We start from the raw sequence: 13,890 nt of genomic DNA on the forward strand, positions 1-13,890 counted from the left end.
AGTCATGGCACCCACAACATGACTGTGAATGAGTTCAAAGCAAAGTATGATAGATACTGCGCAAATGTCTGATAGTTTTTTGATATGACGTTTAGGGCCTTCTTTGACGAGTCTAAGAACTCCTTGGAGTTGCCTGTAATAATAATAGAATAAACATCACCCTTGGGGCACACTACTAGTGACCTTCCTGTTCTTGGGTATCACTCCTCCATACACAGCTGGTTGATACCTATCACACAGCCAGTCTTCAGTCCAACCCATTAATTTGCTATCCAACCTTATCTGTACAAATTTAATTACTAGCTTCAATGTGGCAATCTATCAAAAGCATTTGCAAAATCTAAATATGCCACTGTATATGCATCCCACTGGTCCAGTGCATTTGTCACCTTGTTTATAATGAGTAAGTAGATTGCTAAAACACAGTCTTCCTTTAGTAGACCCATGCATCACCAAAAAGAATTCTGCTGCTGTCAACCCAGTTCTGAACCCTGGTCCTCACTTGCCTCTCTAACACTCTGACCACAACTCAAGATTAGCAGATTAGCCTATAATTCAAAGCCTTAGTTTTATCACTCCCTTGTCAGAAGAGGAACAATTTAGTTCTTTTTCAACTTCTTTGGAACTTGGGCCAATCTGAAATTCATTATTATTATTATTACGTAACACCTCCAAGGACTCATCACAGGAATCGTAAACATTCATGACCACGATGAGATTTGATCTGGCCAGTTAGTTGAGCAATTACACCAACCAGGCCAACATTCATGTTAAAGAGATAAGTTAAACTTATCGTTAACTCCCTGGGAAGTTCCCTCAAGACAAGGGAGTGATATACCATGAAGTCCTACAGCCTTGGTGACAAGTTGACTCAATTCTTCATATATCTCCTGCTCACTCACCACAAGTAGTTCTTCTCCCTTTCCCATTGCTCTCAAGTTCTGCATTATGCTACATTCACAAGGATGGAATATCTTAATGAATTGCTCATTGAACAACTCTTCTATACCCTCCTCAGTGATTATCATTCTTTTTTTTACTGGCCATCTGTTGAAAAAACTCGCTGGGATTTCTTTTGGACTCATTTGCTAACTGCTGTGCATACCACAGTTTTGCTACCCTTGCCAAGTGAATCATTTATTGCTTGCTCTTTCTGTTCCTCATGTAACTAATTATTGCCACTCATCTTGTGCTCCATCCACAATGCCTCTTTCTTCTAGGTTGTAAAATAGATGACTCTTCAGTCATCTATTTTACACTTCCTTATTTATTATCCTAACCTTGGGAGTACATTTATTGTCTATGCCAAATAGTTCCTGAGCAGGGACCAAGCAGCATTTATCTCCTTCTTGTCCAGTGCCTCATTCCATCTTATAGCTGCAAACCATCTAATGAATTTGTCTTAATCAGCAGCCTTATAGTTCCACATATATTCCTTTCTCATAGAAATCCTCATATGGCTGGCCACCACCCAAGTGATGATTTCATGGTCACTTTCATCAACTGGAGTAAAATTTGGAAGAAAGATTTGACAGCACATTTACAGTAGCATCCTCTAATGAGATAATCATATTCAAGACCCTTGGTCCTTGTGTACTCTCTGTTACATACTGTCCAAAATAGTTGTCTCTCAAAAACTCAACAAATTAATTCTGTTTGCCTCCATTCTGTTTGCTCTCTCCATTCTCATCTATTTACCATAATTGTAATTCCCCATCATTAATGATCACCCTTTTCATATTAGCCAAACCGATTTGCCTATGCATTTCCTTCTCACTATTCTCCACATTACCAGTTCTGGAGCAACACATAACTAAATATTTCATCCTGTCCACCTCCAACAAATCCTCTGCTACCGTTAACGGCACTCCCTTTCTGTCCTGTCCATCTTCATGAAAAATTTCATATCTCTCCATCTCAATTCTTGTCAGAATGTTATCCTCATCCGGCCACGTCTCACTTATTCTGACAATTTTGGGGCAAATGAACTCTATCAATACTACAGTTTCATTCCCCCTTATTTTGAATACTTCTGGTATTCATAAACATACATAGTAGCTCATTTCTGGTTCTATAGCAAATTTCACTGACCTCCACTTCTCAGATATGACTTCTCCATACACACAGCCGTTCTTTTCTATCATCACTGATCTTACACCTCTCTCCAGAAAGGATCGATATGATCAGACATGTAGGGGAAACATTTAGGATCATATCGATCCTTTCTTGTACGCTCACCCATCCACTCCTGTAACCATCATCCACACTTCTCACACAGTCTTCCCACCTGCCCTGACCCCCTCCCATTTCCCTATCTGCCCTTTGTTTGTTTTCCTTTATTTCTATTCACTCATTCCACTCACCACTTCTAAACAAGCTCTCTCCATTCTAATCTTGTGCTCTTCCAGATCACCTGTTGCTTCCTCAGGTTTTTCATTCACTTCTTTCATTACTCTCTCTCTTGTAACAACAGTTTTTCCAACTGAACTCACACCAAATCTTTTTAAATGTAGCCTCCCTTATACAATTTCATCTGTCCCTCAAATTCACCCCACACATTTATAAAATTAACTCCTTTCTCCTCACATAACTGTGCTAGCATACCATTCATAATCTTTGCTGCTGTCTCAACTTCATTATCATATTTGGCAACACACTGATTACCTTTCCTACCACACTGTCATCTTTTATTCTTCTCAACAACCTCCTGACATCCATCGTTACATTCTGCTTGTTACCAACAAATTATTCATGCCTACTACCCCTGCCTACTCTTTAGCTCACGTACTTCTCATATCCAATGCTTCAATCACCCTGCTCATTCTATCTCTACAAACACAAACCATGAGCACCATTTCACTCACCATCAAATCCCCATACAGAGCTACTCTCAAATTATTCAACATCTCTTTCAAATGGCCATCTTTCATCCCATTCTTGCCCACACTATGCAACTCTATAATTCTTCTCATTTCATTCCTCATACACTTCATCTCTTGCTTCATCTTCACAAACATTGCTTTCATCTCTTCAGTTACTTTTTGCTGCCATTTACACTTGCATGCTTGCTACTCTGCATACCTGCTGTCTCACTAATCCTAATGCACCACCAATTAAACCCATTATTTCATTATTATTATTATCATTATTATTTATGCTTCCAAGGAGTCAAAAGACTCATCACGGGAGCTCCTTCCTAGGAAACATAAGTCTATCAAGACTCATCGTGGGAGGTCACTTCTAGGAAACACAAAGTCTATCATACGACTCCTTAAACTCATTGACCGGTCTCACTCTCACCACTCTATCAGGCAATGCATTCCACGGTTCAACCACCCTTCATGCAAAGAAACCACTCCTCACCCTCTTCCTCCCAATTTCCTGTGCTGTGGCTTAAATATCAGCATATCATGTGGCATCCTGTCAAATTACTTCGCTAAATCCAAGAAAATGGCAGTATATGCCTTTCCCTCATCTACTGCTCTTGTAACTTTATTATAAAAGGCTATCATATTACTAAAACAAAAGTGCCCCCCCCTCACAAATCTATGTTGACTCTCACAGATAACATTACTCTCAACTGCCCAATGTTGTATATGTACCCTAACTAATTTCTATACGATCTTAACAACTACTGATGACACACAAACTGGCCTATAATTAGACGCTTCCAGTCTGCTACCTCCCTTATTCAATGGCACTATCTTACCTTTCTTCCATTCCCTGGGCACTTTTCCCGTAGCCAGACTTTGATTGAAAAGCCAGGTCAAAGGAGCTGTCAGTTCCTTAGCACATTCTCTCAAAACTCATGGTGAAATGCCATCCAGTCCCACAGCTTTACTGACATCCAGAGTACTCAGTATTTGGAACATGCTCTCCTCCTGCACCTCTTAACCTCGAATCTGCCCTATCCCTCTAGTATTAAAATTTACTCATCCAGGATGAAATACACCAATAAAGTGTTAATTGAACAATTCCGCTATGTCCACTAGGTCCTCTGCATCAGTCACCCTATTCCCATTTTTATCCCACAATGTCATTCTTCCACAATCATTTCTCCTCCTACTAGCCACATAGCTAAAAAATTCCCTAGGATTTTCTTTGGATCTTAGGACCAATCTCTTCTCATATTCCAGTTTCGCCTTCCTTACCATACTAGCCACTCTCCTAGCCTGTGTCTTATATTCTTCATGCATCTGCTCTTCACCTGTCTCCTTATATCTCTTCCATAGCTCTTTTTCACATGCAGTTCCTGTTTAATATTGTTTGTCATCCACTTTACACCAAATTGTGTCTTTTTCTTCACTTGTGGAATACAGTTTACTATTGCTGCTAACAAATATTCCTTCACAATTTCCCAAGCACTAATGATATCCTGGCCTTCCATTTCCTCCCTCCATGAAACTTCCCCAATGTTGATGTCTAAGACTATTATTATCACCTACCTTATAATTCCACATACGTTCCCATCTCTTTGATACTCCTGCATGTCTATTCATCTTCCAAGTCAAAACCATATGGTTACTCTCTCCAACTAGTGGGAGAGATGTCATCTCAGTTATTATCAACTCTTCTGATGCTATGACCAAATCCAAAACTCTTGAACCTCTTGTTCCCTCTATTACATGTTGCCTAAGACATTTGTCCCTCAAGAATTCTAGAAATCCCATTCCCTTATTGCTACATGCATCTTCCTCTCCCCAATTTATACTGCTGTAGTTAAAATCTCCCATGCCCATGACGGAATTCGAACCCGCAGCCTTTTGACTGGAGAGCGAATATGCTAACCACTCGGCCAACCAGATGATAGACCATAAGCCACAAGAATACTTAAGGTATTTAATTCTATTCGTGAGAGACACTTGTGACATGAAGTGAAGAATTATCTGCAATTTTTAGACTATGGAATCTCTTTTAACAGTAGAGTATGACAATGAAGGCAAAAACTGCTTCCCAGATACATTTTTAGAGAAAAAACTTTTGAAAAAGTTCTACAGGATCTCCCAGTAACTGTCTCCTTGTTGAACAAAAAGGACTGCCAATTGTTATTTACATTTTTTACAAAGTCAACAACAGTATGACACTAGAGGTTCTTTACAAAACAAAACTATGTGTGGCTTCTGCTAAGGTCAAACAGCTGCAGAATTTTGGTGTGTATTTCTTCCTCTCTAATTATTCTTTTCTTATTAGTGTTATCATCATTATTTTCAAATCCTCATAGTACCTATATATTTTTATACAATATGAGCATCCATTAAAAAACAATTACATGTGAAAGTTTTCCCAGTTGCAAATGGGATTTGCACTTTTTTTTGGCAAGTGGTACTGAGTTTTGATATTTAATGAACTCACTGGCTATTGAAACATCTCTCTCTCTCTCTCCCCCTCTCTCAGCATCTTGTGTATCCATTAAAAAATGAATTATGAATAAAAAATATTTAATATTAGCATTCCAGTCCAGTGGATATTGTGAATATTTTTAGGTGGAGATGAATTTCAATGCCTAATGTGAGATTACCATCCTACTTAATGAGAGGCCTGAAATGGCTTGGTGATGAATCATGCCTTAGAGGTCATTCCCATGATCTCTAAGGCATGATTCCAAACTGTCTTACCCTTAGTCTGGCCATAGTACTAATGTACAATAGGTATTCTTGGGTGAGATTCACATTAAAAAAAAAAGATGTATAAAAACTGGTAAAAATTTTTATTTTTTAGCGTGATACTGTAATGTTTCACCATTTCATCTAAGAAAAGTTGTAAACCTATTGAATATCAGTATGCCATGGATGGGGGCTAAGAGTTAAACAACCTGAAACCATGCCCTAGAGACCAAATATGGAACTTTTTTTTTTTTCCAAGCCATTTCAGGCCTCCAATAATAGTCTCACACTAGTCAGTGAAATTTGTCTGGACCTAAAGATATTCACATTATTCACTAGAATGTTAACATTAAATATTTCTTATTTAATTTCTTATTTAGAACATGACCAAAGACTTAAGAATACAATATATATGCTGCTACTTCCAAATCCACCTCCAACAGATAAGCTGTGAAAGTGGCACACTAGTGACATCATTTGAAGATGAAGTAGAAAGGTTCATCCAATGTTTGTCAGTTTATTCCATGTCAAAGGATTGAAAATAGTATTTAATGCCATTGGAAAAGAAGGAAAGAGAGAGAGAGACTAGCATTTCATAAATGTGAAATGTTTGGGAATTTTAAATAATCTTAATGAGACTGGAATTGGATAGGATATCATCGTGTATATTAAAGGAATGTGAGAAGGAGCTGACACATTGCTGTTAACTTGTTCAAGAAGGTGTGGCAACAAAAACTGTTTGGACACAAAGAAGGAAAAATAGTGCTACTGCATAAGGGAGAAATCAAGTCATTGACATCAAATTAGATCAGGATGAAGGTATCAGAGAAAGACTGATTACAGATTGAATACAAAATTTTATTCATGAGAATAGAATTCTTTCCAGAGATCAGCAAGGATTAGGTAAGTAGTGATTTTGTGTCATTAACCTGGCTACTGAAGCCAAATTCAGTTATATATGAGATTCACACCATTCATTGAAGAAACAGATTTATGCTGAAAAGAATCCAATAATTGTTTTCACTTTCTAGACCTGCTCATACTTAGATAATCAGATGACAGAGTTTGGTTCTCTGTCTGCAGAAAGAAAACTAATACATGGAAATACATTGATTCTGCATTTCTTCACACTATTACATCTAAAAGTCAATATAGTCTGCCCATGCGAGAATCCATATAATACATATAAATATATGATTTTATGGTGCCATTTTATAACTTTCTAAATAAATAAGATAGTATTGCCATTTTAATTTAAATTAAAGATGCCAAGAAATTATATTCTTGATTTAATCTTTTATCCAAGTGTAAGTAAACAAAGTTGGAGTGTGAAGAATCTTTGCAACTGGGCTGCTTGCATATAGATGCTAATGACTTCACTTCAGTTGCCTTAGTATCCCATAATGCAAAATACACATCCTTTCAGGGGTTGTATAATGCCATTTTATTTATTCAGAGGGTTATTTAGTTTTTCTAGAAAGTGCTACTAAACTGGATAAATCAGTAACCTAGTGTGCTAATGTATTGCAGGTTTCCAACAGCCTTTAGTGGGTGTAGGCTGATATTATAAAAAGTATTTTAATATGTATACTCATTACATACAGTTAATATTTTTTTTTTTTACTGCAGAGTATATATGAGTTATACAGATATGTAGACAGTACTTTAGAAATGTTATTTCTTAATGTGGATGAAGATCCTTTCAGAACTATTATGCGTGAATTGTGGGTTGGTGTTCTAAATACACTAAAAATTTGTTTTGAACAGAAAGCTAAGGTAAGTAACATTGACTTTTTTCCCAAGAATTTCGTATTTTTATTATAACAGTAACTATTGTTTACACTAATTAACCATCAAGGCTGTCTTTAATTCACAATAACATTCTCTTAAGATATACTTTGATATGTTGATCATAAACAAATAGTCAAAACAACAACACTCACTCACCTTTGGATATAAGCTCTATCCAAAAGCATGTAATACTTCCAACAGTACAGAGAAAAGAAACCAAGCACTCTAATACGTCTGTCTTATCTTCCAAAAAATGGCCATAATCTAAGTTATAATCTAGGTCTTATCTGTTGTTGAAGGATATTATTTTTCCCAGCTACAATCTAGAATTGATTCATTTTAATAAACATCTAGCAAGATAGGAATTTTTGGGGTATTAGTTGATTTTTGTTTTTGTAAAATTAATTTTAAGTCCTACTTGTTTGCTTGCATTGTTTAGACTGTGTTTAACATCTCCAAGATGGCAATATCAACAAATCAAAGATTGATTAACTTCTTTCCTACCGAAGTTTTCTGAAAACATGTTCAAGTGTAGCTGTAAAAAATCGAGGAACTGTTGGATTGCCTTTATTAACTGGAAAGTAATCAATTTCATTTTTGTGCAAACAGTGCTTGAACTTTTGTTATAAATATTATTTTAATATTGGGAAGGGCTGAAAGTTTATTTTTCACTAGGTTAGACTAATAAATTTGGTTTAATTCTTTATCCCAGAGAGAGCAAACAAAGTTTGCGCCTGAAAATATCTTCAGGACTGTATATAGTGTTGTACTATCTTACCTGGGTAAGTAGTGCAACACCAGGGCAACTCTTAGCAAAGGTGGAGCAAGCTACCAAAACTCCTAACCCAGTATCTCCCATAATGCAAAACACATCTCCTTGTGGATATGTATACTGTTATGCATTAAGGGATTGGCCACTACCCAGACTAGTTTCAACCTTTATTGAGGTCTCTTCAGTGGGAGCCAGGCCCAGAGTTGGAGATACCAGGCAGAAGCAGTAGCAAGGTCATCTTTACCTATAGGAGTTGCCAAAAGGTTTACCACCTTTTTTTTTTATTCAGTCCTGAAGATATTTTCAGGCGCAAACTTTGTTTGCTCTCACTGGGATAAAGGATTAAACTAAATTTATTATAGTCTAACCTAGTGAAAAATAAACTTTCAACATCTTTCTCTAAATCCAGAGTAATTTAATAAAAAAAGGTGGTAAACCTTTTGGCAACTCCTGTAGGTAAAGATGACCTTGCTACTGCTTCTGCCTGGTATCTCCAACTCTGGGCCTGGCTCCCACTGAAGAGACCTCAATAAAGGTCGAAACTAGTCTGGGTAGTGGCCAATCCCTTAATGCATAACAGTATACATATCCACAAGGAGATGTGTTTTGCATTATGGGAGATACTGGGTTAGAAGTGTTGGTAGCTTGCTCCACCTTTGCTAATAGTTGCCCTGGTGTTGCACTACTTACCCAGGTAATATAGTACAACACTATATTCAGTCCTAAAGATATTTTCAAGCGCAAACTTTGTTTGCTCTCACTAGGATAAAGGATTAAACTAAATTTATTATTGGGAAGGGTTATCAGTAATAGTTCAGATGTGGCAGCACTGCAAGAGGATTTGAATAAACTAGACAGATGGGCAAATGAATGGAGGTGTCGATTTAATGCAGCAAAATGTAAAATATTGAAGTTTGGGATCCATCAATATGGGAGGAAGCTATACTGGAGGAAGTAATGGAGACAAGAGATCTGAGGGTGATGATTGATAGAAAACTGAAATTCAGGGAGCATATTGCAAAGGTAACCAAGGTAACCCAGAGGATTGCTGCAATACTGAGAAGGATGCTGACCTGCAGAGAAGCTTATACAATGGAATGAAAAGAGTTATCATTCCATTGTATAAGACCGTGATCAGACCAAACTTAGACTATTGTTCTGAAATTTGGTCCCCAGGATTTGAAGGGGATAAATTAACTGTGGAAAGGATGCAGAGCCAGATAACGAAGATGGTTTCAGGACTATACATCCAAAAGTGCACTTCACTACAGAAAAAGAAATTAATATATGTCTCCCCCTCCTAGATACACTAGTAACATGACTACGAGATGCTCTATTATCCTTTTTTTTCTGTTTATAGGAAAGCCATATCCAGTGGAAGGTACTTACATAAACAATCATAAACAAACAACCATCTATTGCAAATTGCATGACAAGATGAAAAAGTCAAGCACAATTCAAACATCTTTACTTAATTTTTTTGTAAAAAAGTAGCTCAATCAAATGTTTAGACATTAAATAAAATTTAAGCAACTGATTTTTATTAACTTTGATGATTTTATCCTCTAACATAGCTTATACTCTATTTCTTTTTCCAAATTTACACTAACTGATGGATGAATTATAATAATTCCTATTGTTTATTGTATTCGCTTAATGCGATTTCACTTAGCGTGCAGTAATTGATGGATTAATTAATTGTATTAAGTGAGGTTTTCCTGTATGTGTATATATATATATATATATATATATATATTTTTTTTTAATCTGATCCACACACACACACACACACACACACACACACACACTAAAGGCCACAAGACCTACAGCACTAATTGGCCTGTAGGTCTTGTGGCCTACTCGCGTTTCAAAATGTATGAAAATTTGAAAAGATATACAATTTCCAAACTTTTCCATTTGGTTGCATATAATAATATGAATATAATCATATATGCTACATTTCATTTACTTAAAATGGCATGTTTCAGATTCAGTTTAAGCAAAATCTGTTCACATTTTGCTAAAACAGCTGAGGGTTGTAATATTTGGGGAAGGCAGAGTGTGGAAGACTGTTCCAAATGACAAAAGTAGATGGAATGGAAGAGTGGGCACTGAAGTTGGTTTGGTGAGTTTAAGACGGACTGTAAAAGGGTGTCAGTTAGTTAGTAGTGGTTCTTATTTTAATGATTTTGGAGGAGAGTGAAGGAATAATAGTGGCCAATTCAACAGAGCAGTGTCCATGAAAGTATCTGTAGAAGAGGCACAAGACCAGTGGCGGCCCGTACATAAGCACAGCGACACTGCAGCACCCCCAAGGAAAAAATTAAAAAATTAAATTTTATTTGTGTTTATAAATAATAACAATGCTTACAACATTATATAAATGCAGTACAACATGTTAAAGGTTACAGCTTATGTTTTGACATTGATTGAATAGTTAATAATTGGAATTGTTCAATTAACGCTTTAGATTACGAAACAAATGCACTGCAATCTAACGCCGATATTAGTTAGCTCTTGTCATTGCACGTTACATCATTCCCAACTGTAACTGCTCAAACGGCAGTGTATTTTTAGTAAGTTATGCACCTTATTTCTGTGAGATATGAAACGTTTATTATTGGTGTGTGTGCCCGGTGAACTATTTTTTGTAAATCTTATTTTATTTTGTTAAAATAAGATATAATTATTTATTTATTATAGATACAAAGCTGAATTATGATGAGTCTCACTGTTGAAAATATGAAAGGAATAATATTTTTTCAATTATCGTTGTACGAAACAAATGCATTGCGATCTAACGCCGATATTCGTTTGCTGTCGTTGCGCGTTACATCATTAGATACACTGCCGCTTGGGCAGTGTATCTTATGCCTGCACTCATTATTTCTGTGAGATATGTAATGTTTATTATTGGCACGTGCTCATGGTGAACAATTTTTTTGTAAATCTTATTTTATTTTGTTAAAATAACATATAATTATTTATTTATTATAGATACAAGGCTGAATTATGACGAGTGTCACTGTTGAAAATATGAAAAGAATTATATTTTTTCATTATCGTTACACGAAACAAATGCACTGCAATCTGACACCGATATTCGTTTGCGCTTGTCATTGCTGTTGATACGAAACTTTTGTTATTAGTGTTTGTTTGTGGTGAGGATGAAATATTTTTAATAAAGCAATTTTTAATATGTAAATTTATTTATTAATAAATTCGTTACTGATTAGAAAAAAAAAAGTTTTTTTTTGTTTATTTTTTTTTGTATATGCAGCACCCCTACTTAAAATTTTCACCGGGCCGGAACTGCACAAGACAGAAACTGAACATCTGTGAAAGAGGGATTGATGTGGAGATGTGAGAGAGGGATCATTAATTAGCCTGATGGCCCTCTTCTGGATAGAGTCGAGCAATGTCAGAGAGGATTTTGGTGCACCACCCCAAATATGAGAGCAATGTTCTATGGCTGGGTGGATTTAGGCTTTGTGTAGAGTTAGCAGCTGTGAAGTAGTGTCTTGTGTAAAAATGTACAAGTTTTTTGGTGACTCGGAAATTATAGTTGAAATGTGGTTGTGTCGAAAGATCGGAGGTGCAGGTCAGTCCAAGAAGAGAAATCTGAACTTGTTTGGATAAATTAGTGCCATGTGTTTACCACATTTGTAATTTTGTGTTCTGAGGATGCTGGTTGGAAATCCAGTGAAATATCAATAAAATCAATTAATTAATTATTTATTTTCCTTTTGTGTTGCTTATGTTATGAAGTACAGATCCCACTGGCTACATGCAGTGCCTCTCAAATGTGCATGATTCCATGCACTTTTGAAGTCCTTACTTCTTTGTTTATAAGTTAAAATGTATGAAAATTTGAAAAGATCTACAATTTCCAAACTTTTCCATTTGGTTGCATATAATAATAATACATGAATATAATAATACATGAAATGTATCATATATGCTACATTTCATTTACTTAAAATGGCATGTTTCAGATTAACAGTATAAAATTATCCTTATTATTATTTTTTTTTTTTTTGTGGATAACAGCAAACTTTTACAACTACTAAAAGCAGGCAAAGGGCACTGCTTGGTATACGAGAAGCTGTAGTTCAACTAAAACATGTATTTCATGCTGATGGAGCTGGTATTAGTCATAAGGAAATAGATGTGCAAACATATAAGGTAAGTTGTGCTGTATTAGCCAAACTTTTTTTTGTAAAAGAATGACATGCTGCAAGCTTAACATTTTACTGTAAATTGAACTGCATAATTCACTAAAATTTACAATGATAATTAAATTATTCAGGTTAGTGTGGTCTTTAACTGTCATTTGCAAAGTTCTCTTAAGTTATTGGGTTGGCAAATAAGTTTGTTCGGTTTTTCAGAGTGGAATGAAACACATTTTATTTAATGTATATAATACATACTAGTCAGTTATATATCGACCCTCTTTATCAATGACCTTTTGCCATCTGTCCACCAACTTCATTATGCTGCATTCATAAAACTCCTGAGGTTTACTGACGAAAAACTGATCCAGGTGTCTTTTGACAGCCTCCTCATTAGCGAAGGTTTTCCCATTCAGAGAATTCTGCAACGATTGGATTAAGTGGTAATCAGAAGGTGCCAAGTCCGGTGAATACGGAGGATGCAGCAAAACATCCCAGCCAAGACGTAACAATTTACTTCGGCTGTTAACGATGTGTGGGTCTGGCGTTGTCGTGGTGAAAGACAACTCCTTTCCAATTTGCCAATTCAGGATGTTTTATGCTAATTGCACGGGCCAGTCACATTAATGAGCAATAGACAGTTGAATCAATCGTTCTGCCTGATGGTAACACTTCGTAGTGGACAACACCTTTATAATCCCACCACACAGAGAGCATGATCTTCTTTGGGTGCAATCCCACTTCCGAGGTTGTTTGCGGCGGTTCACTCTTGTGCCCCCATGATCTTTTAAGTACCATGTTATCATACACGACCCATTTTTCATCTCCCGTAATTATCCACTTCAAAAATGTCGTTTTCTTGGCGATGTCACAGCGAATTACAGATGGATATGCGAGCAGTCATATTGGCCTCAGTCGATTCATGCGGCACCCAAACATTGAGTTTTGAAACATATCCCAGCTTGCACAAATGGTTTTCATTGCTTGTATTGGATATGTTCAGTACTGCAGCAATCTGCCATACTGTTTGTGATGTATTTTTGTCGACAATATCCTTCACAACACTCGAATCAACCTTGGTCGGGCGACCGGCACGAGGCGCATTACTGACGTCGAAATCTCCAGAACAGAATTTGGCAAACCACTTTTGGCATACGCGTTCTGTTAAGGCACCATCCCCATATACGCTCCATATTTTTTTATGGGCCTCTGCAGCTCATTTGCCTTTTTTGAAATAAAAAAGCAAAATATGGCAGTAATGTACGTTATTTCCTTCCATTTCTAAAAATATGTTACACACACGCAACTGAAGTAGGCCGAACGAAAATTCACTGAAAGGTTATGTGAAATGTCGCCTTTCCACTGTGCAGTAGCGCAACAATAGCGACAGGCGAAGTGGCGTAAACTTGTACTAACGCATAAACCGAACAAACTTATTTGCCAACCCAATATTTAATTTAATCTGAAATAAATTTTAGCTTATCTATTCTGAATTGCAGATAGCATCAGTATGACTGGAATTGTTTTCAGTAAAACATGTATGTCTGTTTGT

The 13,890-nt window shown here is 36.4% G+C and overlaps 1 protein-coding gene across 1 annotated transcript in view; it reads left to right on the top strand.

The window, feature by feature from the left end:
- The window catches only part of LOC150108658 (uncharacterized), a 75,285-nt gene that overhangs the window by 40,148 nt on the left and 21,247 nt on the right, over positions 1-13,890 (top strand). The window contains exons 4-5 of the mRNA XM_090390498.1: positions 7,233-7,379; positions 12,217-12,351. Of these exons, the coding sequence (XP_090246624.1) occupies positions 7,233-7,379; positions 12,217-12,351 (282 nt within the window). The remainder of the gene's footprint in view (positions 1-7,232; positions 7,380-12,216; positions 12,352-13,890) is intronic.

The sequence above is a fragment of the Typopeltis vanoorti genome, chromosome 3 (assembly GCF_054136105.1).
Source record: "Typopeltis vanoorti isolate ZY-2024b chromosome 3, IOZ_Tvanoo_1.0, whole genome shotgun sequence".
In the NCBI taxonomy this organism is placed as follows: domain Eukaryota; kingdom Metazoa; phylum Arthropoda; class Arachnida; order Uropygi; family Thelyphonidae; genus Typopeltis; species Typopeltis vanoorti.